The following is a 15,949-nucleotide window of genomic DNA, read 5'->3' as shown; positions in this document are numbered from 1 at the left end:
AATGTGTCTTTTGAATAAGGTCAATACCCTATAATATAGAGAGGGGGAAAAATTAATAAACGCCATAGTCAAAACTCATAGTCAGTGAGTAATAAAAATTACTGTAGTGTCGCCAAACTCTTGGTGAAGTGCAACCACAAATTGTTACCTGCGCTTGATAGTCAATGGGACCATTCCGGTATATCTGGTCATTCTGTTGTTCAGCCTGCCCTTAGTTGGCTATGCCTAATAAAAAAGCACCATTTACTGTGTATGAGAAGTGGAATATACCTGCCCATGAATCTGCATGTAACGTAAAGTAAAAGCAGGTTAACTTACATATTTGTCTTTTCATAATCGCCCGTCCATGTTCATAGATAATCAAGATGCGGTCAGCCCGCGTTCCGTGTTAAATAGAACTCGGAAATAATAGAGAAAAGCACCTTGCGAGTGATACGTAGTCACGTCGGAGTGAGAGCTTTAATAGATAAGTTACAAACTAGATTTTCAGAATCGATTTGGCTTGAAGATTTTTGAGACTGGCCCTTGTGTGGCGTCTGTTTGCGTTGTGCCCTATATCTGGCCCTAGTATCTGGCCCTAGATCCTCTCCCTCTTCCTCCTCGGATGATGTGATAGGTGTTACAGTAGTCCGTCCTAAAGGGACAATCAGTTTTGTGACCATATTGTTATATGGAAGACATATATCGATGATGTATTACTTATTTGGAATGGCTCTGTAGACCGGTTTCACCAATTTACAGAATATCTTAATAATAATAATTTTGGTATTGAATTTGTGGGGCATGTGAGTACAGACAGAATGGAATTTTTGGATCTTGATATCAGTATTTTGAATTCTCAAATACACACAAAAACATTTACAAAATCTACGGCAGTAAATTCTATTTTGCATGCTACAAGTTGTCACAAAAAATCAGTTATAGAAAATATTCCTTTTGGAGAGTTCTATCGGGCTCGTCGGAATTGTAGTGATAAGTCTGATTTTGATAATGAGGTAGGACTAATTCAGCAAAGGTTCAAAAAAAGAGGTTATTCGAATTGTGGCATTCAAAATGGTATCAGAAGAGCTAGGAGCTTATCACCACATGAGAATATTCAGGCTACTGGGTTTTCAGATGTAAGAATCATTATTAAATACGTGCAAAATTCAAACATGTTATATCGGCTGTTAGCTAAACATTGGCATTTACTCCAACTTGATTCTGATTTATTGCCATATATAGCAGATAAACCTAAGGTCATTTTTAAGCGTAACCGTACACTTAAAGAACATTTGTGTCCTTCTTTTCTAACCTCTCAAACTAATGTTGCAAACTCCGTATCATGGTTACCCCCTAAACCAAATGGTTTCTTCAAATGTGGTACATGTAACTTCTGCAAGTTTGTCATACAATCTGATACTTTTTCATGTCACAATGGTCTAACAATTCAAATACGTGATTTCATGAATTGTAAAACTAAATTTATAGTGTATGCAATAATTTGCATTTGTGGTAAAGTGTATGTTGGCTCCACCATAAGGCATTTACAAATACATATTAGAGAACATTTTGCTAGCTTGACCAAATTTGATTCAAAATTACCACTTTCAATACATTGGCAAGAACAACACCAAATGGATAATGTTAATGACATCAGATTCATTGGTCTAATACAAGCAAGAGGCCACCCTAGAGGTGGGGACCGTCTGTTATTATTACGTCAATTGGAGGCCTGTGCAATTTGCAGGTTGTGCTGTACTACTTTGGGACTAAATAGTGACACGGAATTACATGTTTTCTTGTAGATGGGCGGGCGAATGTGTGAACTTTAGCCTAATATATGGACAGGTATTTGTATCATTGCTGGAGCCTAGTGGGCCGGTGAGGCACTGACACTGTTTCCGAGAGCCAAAACACAATAGTATTCATTAATCATTTTTATAAAATGTTTACCTCTGTTGTCGCCCTCATATAATGACATCTATTACATGTGGCATGATTTGAGTAATATTAATAGTCACTTCAATATACAATTGGATTTGAGAATTCAAATCCAATTGTATTTTATTGGTTAAAATATTTGCCTGTATGATTTTGGAATATTTGGAGCGAACACTATTATAATCCAAGTATATATACTGTTTAGTGAGGTATTTTACTTATTGCTATTAAGCTAATGGTTTGATATATTGTATTCATTGAGGTTGTGTTTGCCGGTATGAATAACTCTATCTGTATATTTTTGGTTGTAAACGCGTACACTTTACTTGCACGTCAACAATTTTGCAATACTCGTTTAAACCTGACGTGGTTTTGTTTATATTTGGTAGTTATCATGTGACTGATTTGTGTCACGTGATTGACTATATGCAAGGTGTGTTTTTCAAATGCTCCCGTACTTTTAAATAGATACTATCTTAAATAATTAAGTTTGCGAGCGCGTGTTCCATATTACGTGTAAACCGTTACAGAACACACGGTTAATGCCGACGTGCTTCTATTTACTCTTATTCAGTTGTCACATGACTAATCGGTGTCACGTGACTACGTATCACTCGCAAGGTGCCTTTCTCTATTATTTCCGAGTTCTATTTAACACGGAACGCGGGCTGACCGCATCTTGATTATCTATGAACATGGACGGGCGATTATGAAAAGACGAATATGTAAGTTAACCTGCTTTTACTTTACGTTACATGCGGATTCATGGGCAGGTATAATCCACTTCTCATACACAGTAAATGGTTATTTTTTATTAGGCATAGCCAACTAAGGGCAGGCTGAACAACAGAATGACCAGATATACCGGAATGGTCCCATTGACTATTAAGCGCAGGTAACAATTTGTGGTTGCACTTCACCAAGAGTTTGGTGACACTACAGTAATTTTTATTACTCACTGACTATGAGTTTTGACTATGGCGTTTATTAATTTTTCCCCCTCTCTATATTATAGGGTATTGACCTTATTCAAAAGACACATTATGTACAATTAGTGGAGGATACTTATCAGCGAGACTTTTGCTAACGGGTAATTGCTCAGCTATAATCTTAAGGCACAGTACGACTACAGTAATTCAATATATGTCACAAGCACAATGTTTCTGAGAGGATTGACTCCTACACACTTGAAGTTGGGTGTTTATATATGTGTCTGGCTCTAGGGGTGCGGTGATATGGTACCTTCACCTGGTGACACTGGGTTCTAGATGGTGGTAAGCATTAACCCAATATTGGAATCATGGCAAGACAAATGTCATATGTAGTTGATACTTAGATATTGTGTCAGATGATTTATCAAAAAAAAAAATTTGTATGGAAATTGGAAGATTCCAATTTTTATTTTTATTTCCCTCTATGTGCTGCTGATGACATGTTGCTGTATTCACATACATGACATTCTGGTTGGGTAATGTATACCTCAATGTATGGTTTGCTGTTTTATCCTGTATTGTCTGACCCTATTCAAATTGGTGGATATATATGCGAAATGTTATGTTGGGCATTATTCAGAGAAGAGCTTTGCCTCGAGAAAGACCTGTGGAGGTCGAAACACGTGTCGGCACATGACTCTGCCATTTGGACACATTCAACTTATGAATTGCTGGAATATGGACTATTTATATAATTAAAGAATATCCAAAATCATTTCTCGCTAACAAATAGAATTTGTATATGGTTTGATCCATGATGATGTTAATAAGTTGACAGCGCATCCGACCGTGGAGCAATTTCTGTTAATCTTTAAAATGAGTCCAGTAAATGTGCTCCAGGTGCAGCCATGAGCACTACCTCTCTGACCTTAATCCTGACCTACTGATACAATAATGAACTTTCACTGTGTAAAGTAAAAAGGGGATACATAGCACCACACAAAAGAGGGTTCAATGCCAACAAATGCAATACCAATGCTTTAACCCAGATGCCCTACTAACATTTTGTGGCTGTTGTCGTTTCACACCCATTTCATTTTAGTTAGAGAACTACATTTTGATGTCTTCTTCCAATGTAACCAGCCAAGTGATTGGTACATTACAGTTTTAAATGACAAAATTAAAATCGAGTTGCTAAATAAAAAATGTAATGTTAATCTTTCTATGCAGTTTTGAATTGATGTAGCCAATGTTAACTGGCCTCCAAATTTGAATCCACCACCAACCTTAATCACTGATAAATGACTGCTGATGAAACAAGGAAGAGAGTGATCTTATAGTGGGCTAATAAGTTGTACATTTTACCTAAGTCCTTGAAGTACCATGACTATTGCCATTGGTTTTCTGTTGATTTTCAACTGAATGGGACGCAGTACAAGTATTGCACTATGGATTTCACACACAACATGGTTGAACTTACCGGGTATGTCACTGGCAATTGACTGGGAAACACTGCTTCACCCCCATACATTAGTTGGAATGGTGTGAAATTGGCTGTGCTGTGCTTCTTGGTTCTCAGAGAAAACAAGATAGGTAATAGAGTAATAGAAACTGGTTCCAATTATCCTGCTTCTCATTAACTACCTTCAGCAAAGCCCTTTGGTGGTAATGAATAGAAAATATTTTAACATAGTTATATTATTTGTAATTTTGTAATTGTTGTATTACACATCATATATAATTGATTACTACATTTCAATCTTGCAGTCCAATAAATAAGTATTAAAAAATGCTCACTCCATTTCATGTGCAGTGAGCACTACACACACACACCTACCGACACAGGTATCCCCAGCGAGGGAGACCAAATGTACCTTGCACTAAACACTATCACTGGAAGAAAATTAGCAAAACGCTGCCACAGTAAGGAGCCATCCATTGCAATCACAGGTCCATATCAATCGCCCCCCAGACTGCCATCTGGTCCTCCCCCATTTTTGCTCTGAACTCCTTATCGTACCTTACCCTGGTGAATCCTCCAACACTTACAAACGCCTTCCTAATAACATCCATGTATTTAAACGCATCACACCTCTTGCTGTACTTCTCACTGTGGAGCCGTATATTAAAAATGTTGCCATACAATTCTGATTCGTAATAGACACCTTCGGCCTTTCTGCAACTTCCCGTTCCTCCTTCCTCCCCCCCTCTTTTGCTCTAACTTCCCTGTGTAAGAGCTTAGTGAACAGACAGCATTTTTCAAAATGTACATGCTATTGTGTCAATGGCGAGTATACAACACATTACAAAAAGAGCTGAGATTACCTTTTGATGTTGTGGTTGGTTTTCTCATCCAAACCATTGGTCTGGGGGTGATAGGCCACTGCAACGCTGCGTTTAGTGACTAGACCTTTGCATAAGCTCATGTTTAACTGCAATGGAAAAAGAGAACATTGTCATAGTTAGTGTTAAGTGCTACGTTTGGTTTAACTGTGCACAATCGTACAACAAATAAATATTGCCGATGTTTGTGATATAAAATATCTTAGTACCTGGCACGCCACATTTTTCACCACATCTGAGCACCGATTTGTGCATTTCAAAACCTTACCTGCAGTAAATCCTGGCTGTGTCTTTGCGTACCCTGACCTGCGGTCAGTCCCATTCCCTATGAACTCGCCTAGGCCGCCATTTCCATGGTGGCCATTTTCTTTGTTTACTATGGCTGCCAGAGAAAGGGACAACGGACTATGTTTCCCTGTCGGTGGCAGCCATCATTTTTAATTTTTTGGTTGCAGAACGTGAATATTCTCGCAACCGAAAAAACCACCATTTGTACCCTGATTAAACGGGCCAGAGTACTAATGGCAATGAGCACCGTTCCGGGGGGGGGGCATTACTGTCTCAGGTAGTGCACCCGGGGCCTTCGTTAATGCCCTCACTAAGGTGCTTATTGCCTAATTACACATTACAAAAAAACACAAATTGATTCAACTGGCTGAAGAAATGTATATTGTTTGTATATGCGCCCTGGACTGATATTTCTCAAATGTGTTTTTTTCCATGTTACCATTTACTGAGGATTGTACAGACTACCATTGACAAACACTGTCCAAAGGGAGACAAACGAAATAGCTGCAAAGAACATGAAGTGATAGATATAATATTTCTACCAGCTACTACCAAACCAGTTTTTCAACCTACTTACATGATTTACAAATTCTGATCCTTGATCAGACAGAATCCTTTGTGGGCAACCTTGGTCATATATCATTGTCGTAAGATTTTTGTGACCTCCACCGCAGATTTTGTTCTCAAAGGATATGTGTACACCCATTTGGAATAATAATCAGTGGTTGTCAAGATAAACCGATAGCCGTCAGGTGTAAGTGCGATGGGGCCAAGCAAATCAATACCAACTAGTTCCCAGGTTCTGGAAACCTACATTTGGTAAAAAACATGAATGCCATCAGCAATGTCGTCATGCAGGTAACACAGCAGGTTCAGGATGTTTTCTTTGCATTACCTTCTTTATTGACATTGTTAAAAAGTAATTATTTGGCCGTTAATCCATATTTATAGCATTTTACCTTTATGCTGTGCAGGACAGGATCAACATGTACTATCTCACCACCTTTCTGGCATTCTTCACAAGTGGATACCTGTGATGAAAGTGAAAAATGTAAGCGAAATGTAGATGGCAAACATAGTCGAAATGGTGCCTCTATATTTCCACTTTCTCTGTGTCTGTAGTACTTTTCAATCAGTTAAAACGTACTATTTACTTTAGTATATGCTGCAGCACATTATGTCAGGTTTTTACACTACACACTAGCAAAATGAGTAACAAAACCATCAGCGCAAGCGACTGCAACTTCACAATCCACAAATCATTACAGGGTAACTCAGTAAGTGTCTGACTTACACAGTGAATTCTGTCTACATATACATGTGAGGATCATATATTATTACCTGCATACTTACACATTCTTCTGTATCTTTGGACATGCCTGGCCAATTAAATCTTGATGTCAAGGCATTCCTCGTTTTCACTATGCCAGAGTGGCCACCAGATCCTAGAGCATGAACTTTTCTAAACACTGAAATGGCTTCTTCCAAGCTAGTCAGCACTTTCTGCTTCTTGCTTTTTGCTGTGCGATACACACGTCCATCTGATTGTGATAGTAACAGGTTATTAATGCAATGGGACTAAAGACGACAAAGAAGGGTTTTGCTGGTGCCATAAACTAAAATTGTGCATCATACAATTACTTGAGTTAATTTTCTACCTTCTCTGTCTTAATTAAAATGTGGGTTTCCTTCCATTTCAAAGAAAAGTCTTCAATAGAAACTTGAGAAAAAAGAAGAAAACATGTGCAACCCGGGGAAGGGCATCGGGTGGCTGGGACAGCAGCATTGATTGTAAAATTTCGCCCGCTGTTCCAGCCACCTGATTTGCCCATTGCCCTTCCCCAAGTGTGAATAGTCCATTTGCAAAGACATAATAAAGCTTTGACTGCTCAGGTAAGTGTCTCAAATTTACAATATAACAGCAAGCATTACCAATATCTTACATAAACACATAGGGCACTACGAGTTTGCGGGAAAGCCGCCTGTATTACACACTGGTAAAAATGTCACAGCCGGATTTTTCCAGCATTTTTTTAGGCCTCTTTAGTGGACTGACTCACTTGTAATGAGGCCCATTGCATACATGAAAGAGGACACATTTTGAGTGACTGCAAAATGTCAACTCACACTGCATTTCAATTGTCACAAATTAAACATGGAACTATACCCACCTTTTAAATGAAATTTTGATGCATAACATTTGAGGTTTAACCTTTGTAAGGCTGTAAACCCAACTAGGAAACGTTTCTGGCTTAGGAAGTTGTACACATCTTCAAAGTTTACCATGCTGTAAAGAAATTTCCCAGGTGTCAGATCGATTTAAAAAATGTGTGCATACAGCCAAAACAATGCCCTCACAGTCTTGAAAATAGGTTTAAAAAAACAATCTAAGCACTATACCTTATTTGTCACACTGCGGCTTACAGTGTTTCATAACATGATGTTCCTCTTATGCAACATCCCTTCCGGTTCTTGCCTTTCTTACTAGAGGACTACCCCGCCATTCACATCCAACTGTCCTTACCTTCAAATGGCTCCTCTGCCCAGGCCGCACCATTCACTTGGCTTCCTCAGACCCTAGAAATGTCAAAGGGGCTCCGAGTAGAGACCTCCTTCCACTTCCATGGATATCCTGACTCTGCCAGGACACAGTTCTAAACAAAGCAGCACAGATATTTCTTGTTTCTTGATCGCCATTACTAACCTAAAGCAAACACTTAATTTGCTAAGAGCAATAGTGTTTTCTGCAGGCTTCCCCGGCCCGGTAACGGCACAAAGGTCCGGCGTTAATGCCCTCATTTCGCTCAGGCTTATAACCTGTGCCCCAGGATATTACCGGCTGTTGAAGCCCCCGGCATGTTATTGCGAAATCAGGAACATTTCGATTATCGCTTCATTTATATAATATTTGTAAATGTTGCATGTTCTCTCATGTATTCCATCCGTGCTGCCAAGCCATACCTCGACATCCTTGCAAAAAATGAATACAGGAACAATCTCTTTTCTTGTTCGTTCCTCTTGCAGCCTGCTTATTTCCGTTGGACTGTGAAAACAAGTGATTGATCATAAAGTACTAAACACAAAGAGCACGGGACAAAACTAAGTTACAACATAAATTCACGACGTCAAAAACTCATATGCCTTTATTCAAATACTAAGCATGTACAGAAACACTGACCATGCTCTGTTAGCCGGTATAGGGTTTTGTAATAGATACAAAAGGCAAAATAGTAAGTTGGATTTAGCAGTTTATACGGGTCAATTTACCAGGGTTAGAAATTGCTGGGAGCCATGTAGAGCCTTTTATTTAGCCTAAGAGAGCCTGGTTGTCTTGCCATAAATTAATTATCTGTGGTCAGCCCACAAAAAACAAATGCAAAGTATCATGCTCATATTAACCCTAACCCTTTCATACAAGCCATCCTGGCTGGGTGATGTCCCCGGCCTGGGGTGGATGTCTCCAATGTGGGTCGACCGTCTCCCGTAAACCCAGGATGCACTGCTGGCTGGCCTGCATTACAGATATTCCCTCAGGAGAGGAATGGTGGACCCTGCCGGAGCTCCCTTGGACTGCTGCTGCACTTGGGGATGGTCGATCTGCGTGGTAGAAAGCCACTCCCAGGGAAACAGCAATGTTCTACCGGCATGGGGGGCAAATTGTGGCATGACCCTGCAATTGTATCCCAGCTCACCGAAATACCTCCACAGAATGCCCACTCCGAGCTACACCACCAACAATCAACCCCTAATCCCAACCACCCTACTGAAAATGGGCCCTAACTATAGAATAAGGAAAAACTACTTACACGAAACAAAAAACATTCATCATCTGTTGCCAGCCCAGCAAAAACAAATCCTAAATATCATGCTATAATCACTGCCCCCCTTACTAGCCATCCTTGGTGGTTTAGTGACATGACTGGCTGCAGATCGAGCGTTCCATGTCCAGCAATGCTTCAAGGTAGGTGTCATTGGAAAGGGGAGTCTCCCCATCCCAAGGCTTTGCAGACTTTCTAACATGATGGTCAATTACATCTCAATTGTTGGTGGGTAAAGGAATGACCGTAAGCGCCACGTGTGATGTTTGTAACTCAAGGACCAGCCGCCAAACTCTGCACTGAGTAGACAGACACTGAGCAGACACAGGCAGTGATGTAAATACAAGGAGTCCATATAAAATAGATAATGCTGAAATTCAGCACCAAAGTGTGAAAGTAGTTCAGTTTGTTTCAACATTACCAACAGCATTAACATTCATGTGGTTTATTCTGTGTGCCCTGTGGCAAAATGTCTGAGTGGAGACCTTCCAGTGGCAGTGCTCTAATAATGGGAGCAGACTTGCTGGCCAATGGCTTAGCATTCTACATGTAGCAGCAATAAGTGTCTTAACCTGTAACTACCACCGGCTAAGATTTCTAAAAAGATTGTTGAATTTGGGTGTTGGCTCCAGGAAAAGCAGGAACACAGCACCCCCTCTCCCACTGCCCCCTCATACTTATGCCCCATACAGGCCCTGACTTCCGCCAATTTGTCCTCCAGGTCCGTCTGTGTCTTTCTGTCCCCCCCAATCGACTTTGCTTGTCTTTTCCTGTGCCCTTACGTCTCATGACTCGACCCTGATCCAAAACCCTCCTTCCCTAATCCCTGAATCAGTCCTCCCCTTACCCTCCACAATACCCCTCCCTTTAAGCCTGCTGCCTGCTCCTTTTTCATAATCACTTTTTCATAATCCCTACCACTGCTTCCCACCCCCTTTGAAGTCACTAAGCCTTCACATAGAAATGATTTCCGTTATGGTTTGGTCCTTAAGGGAAATCATTTTTTTATGAAGTCAGAGTGACTTCAAGAAGAAGCAATGGGCATCATTACGGGTTTGGCAGTAACCGTGCCGGTGGTACCGTTAATAACGTGAAAACTCTGCTGTGGGTGCCGTTCTGCCCGGCAGGTCTGACCTGCTGGGCAGGACAGCAACCACTCGCAGAGCTGTAATTGCTGGTCTGGAAACAACGCTGCCGGTACCGGTAAACTTACCGGCAGCTCTGTTTCCAGACTGGTATATTTGTAATGATGCACAATTTCCTTTTGAAGTATGGGCTCCCCTCAACCCCATGACGTGTGCATTTGTGAGTGTATGGTGAAAGGGTGCACACTTTAATGTATGGATGGCTGAGTGTGCGTGTGTGTATATGGTGATTGGTGTGTGTGCTTGCGTTTAGGGGTGCAACAAAACCTACATTTCGTCGGGCAAACCCTTCAAATGTTGGAAGAGGCGCTAACTTCATGGGTGGTGGGGGAGGGGCAAAGCTATTTGTTTGGGGGCATCTAATTTCTTTACAAATTTCAATGAGACTATTCTAGTGCAGCTTCAATGTTACAAGCAGTTAACTTTCTCAGTTAAGGTTGAAAGGAACCACTTACGGACTGCTGTGAGAATGAGTGGTCTCCTGTCCCCGCTCTACCATTCCAATCAGTCCCCTAGCATGCAAGTATTAAACCCACATCACAATATCAATTGCCTAAAAAATGTGGCATTTGAATGCAGGTACTAAGTAATTGCTGGGCTCTTGTTAACAGCGAAACCCACGTGCCATTTAACATCTGTGCCCTGTTCTGTCTGGCAACTGCTCTGAAGGTCAGCCAGGTCGAGTCAACATAGCCCAAAATTTCAGGGGGTGGAGTGCTGATTCCCAGTTAACTCAATGGTGTTGCACCAGTACTTGTTTTTAATGCCTTGATTACTCATTACTCCTAGCCGTATTCTTCCTCGTCCCAGTGTGTATGAGAGCAGGATTGATATGTGGTATTAGTGGCTTGTGGCATTTTGGTGCAGCCAGTCTGGTCATTCTTCAGTTTGGTATGACTGAGAGGCCAGCGTGGACATGACTTTATTTTGTTTTCAAGAATGCATGCAAATAGCGTTAGAGGCATCTGAGCGGAGGAGTGGAGGGAGGGGAGCATGCACGCTAGTATGAAAGAGCCCATGGGGGCATGGGGAGGCAGACACAAGGCCTGAGAGGCCAGCGTGGATATTTCGGCACCCCTGCCCCCACTGCTTAACTATAAGTTATGAATGAGCATGCACACGCAGGCGCAGTCAGCCGGTTTTTATCACAAATATGTACGTGTATGTGAACTCAGTGCATTATTAACATGATAAATTTGTTATGGATACTTTCATATGTTTTGCACATTTAGTGCTCATTAGAATCCTGGGAGTTTATGAAAGACAGTGTCCGCTCAGTTAATGTTCTTGAGTCTGCTGGGTTTGTGCTGTTTGCGTCTGTTTACAAGTCGCTCGTAACACGGCTTCACCGTGTTCTGTTATTTCAGTGAGCCTGGCTCACATCAAGTTACAGAAAATGCACCCATGGGACCCCAGAAAGACAGGCACACCACATTCCTGCTGTCATTAAATCCTATCCGTTAAGTACTGAGTGAGCATGCGCACGCATGCTCAGTCAGCAAGATAGGATTTTCATTGTAACATTACACCGGCGTGTAATGTTAAAGTGACATTACACCGGCGGCTTGCGCTGAGCACAGTGGAGGGGCTTGATCTGCATGAAGAGCTGCACAGAGCGCCTGTGGACGTCCTGAGAGCCCCCTGACATGCTTGACAACTCTGCTGGGAATCGGTGAACACAGGCAGACATCTGTGGGCAGAGGTACAGTGGAAGCACGGTCCTGCTAAAGGCGGCAGGGAGCACCCTGATCAGTGGATGACACAGACCTGCTGGGGGTGAGTCCTGAAGAGGCCCACTGTGAAGGGCAGTGAGTGTGATGGCAGGTCTGGAGATGAATGCAAGTAGGGACCCCAGTGACTACCCCCGGTGAAACCTTGGTGGAAGATCCTGTTGGACCCCAGTGACTACCCCCGGTGAAACCTTGGTGGAAGACCCTGTTGGAGCAAAGTCACTGCTGCGTATTTCCCACCGGAGGGGCGCTGGGTTGGTGCCGGCAGTGAGGCGGCTGGATCTTGGGGGCAGAAGGAGGTGAGGGCCTGGGGTAGGCTAAGCACCCCCCGCAGGGTACGCAAGGGGAGAGTGGGTTACCTGTGACTGGCCCCCTGGCGAGGAAGATCTGTTGGACAGCAGTGCTGGCCGATTGGGGGTGCCAGGAAGCTTTGAGAGGTGGCACAACTCTGCTCTGCATGAGCTGCTGGCAGCTGCGGATGTGGCCCATGGCAGGGTCGGTCAGGAGAGGAGGTCTTAGCCTGTGGTTACCCCCCCAACCCTCTTTATATATTTCTACTGATCCACATGTGTCCTGGTGCTTCTTGGTGGCGCTCGAGCCTGGAGTACAAGCTGCCGCCGTTTTTTTAGATGCTGAAAAGGCCTTCGACCCGAATGGCCACACCTATTTGCAGTTCTCCAGAAACGGGGGCTCGGCGCTCGCTTTATCGCTATGGTGTCCCTTCTATATGTTAACCCGACGGTGAGAATAGTGGTTGGTTGCACGTGGTCTGGAAGCTTGGATATGCGGAAGGGGACACGGCAGGGATGTCTGCTGTCCCCACTCTTTGCTTTAGTGATGGAGCCTCTGACAGCGACCCTGAGGGAAAGACATATTCAACGGGGGCCACAGTTGGGGCCTCACAGGTTGATCAGATCCCTTTATGCAGATGATGTGGCTCTCTATCTGATTGACCCGGGGCACAACTTGGCTCCCGTGATGCAGAAGTGATCAGGTCTGGGGCATTCTTCGGCCTGAGGTTCAACCACAGTAAATCAGTGGTCTTTCCCCTCGCAGACGGGACAAGGGCATTTGGGGATGAGTTTGGTCTCAAGTGGAAGTCTTCTGGGCTCCGGTACCTGGGGGTGGAGGTGTTGCATAGCCACGAAGAACTGTTTCCAGGATAACTATGGTCGGGCGGTGGGGGCCCTTCAGGATACAGTGCAAGATGGAAGGCAATTCCGCTTATGCTGCTAGGTCGAATCGCGATTGTAAAAATGATTGTGTTACCCAAACTCCTGTATCTCTTCATCAATGTTCCCCTGTTCCTCTCCGGGGGATTTTTTCTGTGGCTGCAGGGGCTCATCCTCGATTTGATCTGGGTAGGAAAGCTGGCAAAAGTGCATATGCTACGTTGACACATCCATTTGAGAAGGGGGGGTCTAGCCATGCCAGATGTGGAATGCTATTGGGCGGCACAGGTGCATTTGCTGGCACACTGCTATGCCACCCATTTTGTGCAGCCCCATATGTAGGTTGAGCGAGTGCTCACTGCCACTGCCCTTTTGCGATCTGTGGTCCTGTTATGATCACCTGTGCAATCTGGAGGAAGATGGCGGGTGGGATGGGTGTCTTTACCATGTATTCACCCCTCCTTCCACCTCGACATGTAGTGGGTTTGGCCGTGATGGGAGAAAGTGCGTACTTGCGGTGCGTGGATAAGCTGAGCATCTCCACCTTTGGGGACTTTTTCATTGAAAAAGTGTTTCTGTCCCTGCAACAGGCTAAAGACGGAGGGGGAGTGCCTACGATATCTTTTTATACTTCTGGGTACGGTATACGTTCAAGGCACGTTTCCCCTCATTTCCCCGTCAACCCCCTACGTGATTCAGTCACAGGGGGAGGGTCGCCTGGTATCACAAATTTATAGCAGCCTCATGACAGACCTCCCGTGGGAGGGGGAGGTGCCAAGACAGCAGTGGGAAATGGATCTTGGCAGAGGAATTCTATTTGAGGACTGGAGATATGTATTAGACCAATCCCAGTAAGCATCCTTGAACTCGAAATTCAAGCAAATACACTTTAACTTCCTACATCAGGTCTACCATAGCCCGACCAGACTTCACATACCCGTCCCCACCACGCCAGACCCGTGTGCCAGATGCAGTTGATCCCTGCTGGGATTCCTTCACTTAGCGTGGGAGTGTGCACAGGTTTCCCGGTTTTGGGTGGTTGTCTTGGCAAAAGTCTTGCTGAGTTTTGAGGAACATTTGGAGCCGGATCCCATGGTGGCTCTTTTGGGATGCACAAGTTCATTGCTACTGGTGGTGGCTCTTAGGAGAGTGGCCATGGCATGGGGGAAGGGTCATCCGCCGAGTGTACAGGGGTGCTTCAGCATGTGGTGTATTGCTTCGGACTCTGCCGCTACATGCCCAGTCGCCAGAAATTTGGGTGCTGTATGTACAATACTTGATCACAGCAGCTGAATAAGTATGAGGGGTGGGACTGCAGCTGAATTCTTTTTATTTTTTTTTTTATTTTTTGTGTGTAATCTACGTTGTTGATATACACTGTAACGGGCGGGGTGGATCCTGGTGGAGGGCGGACTCCTTGTTTGTTTTGCTTGTTTTGTTTGTGGTGGTAAAATTAAAAATACAGTAATTTAAAAAAGGTCAGAAAGAACATTTTGAGGGGTAGGTAACTTGTTCTTTAGAGGTCAGAGGTAAATGCTGGAAATCCGAGGCTAACAGGCTAAAGTTATGCCTTTAGTAATGCCACAAAACGACTAATGAAACGTTGATATGAGAGATACCTTTCAGAGGGCTCCACAGGACGTGTGGGTATGCGGAATAGGTGATGTTATTAATAATATGTGGCACACAAAAATACACTCTGTAATGCAATGTATGTAACAGAACATTGCTAATGTAGAGCTGGTATTGTTCTTACTATTTGTATTATTATTATTTTTTCACCATAATAATAATACACCAATATTGAAACGAGAAGGTAGAAGCAATGAACATTAGGGGCTTAAATTCTTCTTATATCAGCCCTATTTTAGACCCCAGAAATGCAACCGACAAAGCTGCTGCATTGTTCCTATATTTTGCATTTACATGTGTAAGTGTTGTTTGAAAAGTTCTGGATTGAACTGCTTTGAAATATTGGCCTTTTTTCTTGTTTTGTAGGTAAAAGTCGGTGACAAAGAATGTGATGTCATGGATTCATTCAGACTCTATATCACTACAAAGCTACCAAACCCAGCCTTTACGCCGGAGATCAATGCCAAAGCCTCTGTGATCGATTTCACTGTTACAATGAAGGGCCTTGAAAATCAATTACTTGGAAGAGTCATTCTAACTGAAAAGAGGGTAATTCCAGATCGGCCGCATTTCCTAAATCTATTTCTTGTCAAACTAGCCGATGTAGAAACTATTCATGTCGATATTTCTCCAGAACATTTAGAAGGTTCTTCAGTGAACATAGGACATAAAATACTGAATAACCTTAATGAATTCTAGAAAACATTGATGCAGAGACACAATCTAAATGAATTCTATCACGTATTAATGTACGGACAAAACACTCTAGAATATTATTCAGTGAAGAAATCACATAAAAATGGGATTATAAAGTGTGCTTCACCTGACCTAATTCTGACATACATACTCAATGAGAAACACGTGTACTCTTTCGTGAAAAATCATACTGTAAAAATGTTATTAGTATTCGTGTAATTTATAACCTTAGAAAGACTATGCCACCGTTAGGTGCCATAATATCCGACT

General features: G+C 42.9%; 1 protein-coding gene across 1 annotated transcript in view; it reads left to right on the top strand.

The window, feature by feature from the left end:
• DNAH8 (dynein axonemal heavy chain 8) overlaps positions 1-15,949 on the top strand; it is an 8,835,797-nt gene that overhangs the window by 7,800,013 nt on the left and 1,019,835 nt on the right. The window contains exon 76 of the mRNA XM_069608756.1: positions 15,350-15,532. Within this exon, the coding sequence (XP_069464857.1) occupies positions 15,350-15,532 (183 nt within the window). The remainder of the gene's footprint in view (positions 1-15,349; positions 15,533-15,949) is intronic.

Source organism: Ambystoma mexicanum, chromosome 4q (assembly GCF_040938575.1).
Source record: "Ambystoma mexicanum isolate Mex_15411 chromosome 4q, UKY_AmexF1_1, whole genome shotgun sequence".
In the NCBI taxonomy this organism is placed as follows: domain Eukaryota; kingdom Metazoa; phylum Chordata; class Amphibia; order Caudata; family Ambystomatidae; genus Ambystoma; species Ambystoma mexicanum.
This window is presented reverse-complemented; position numbering and strand designations above follow the sequence as displayed.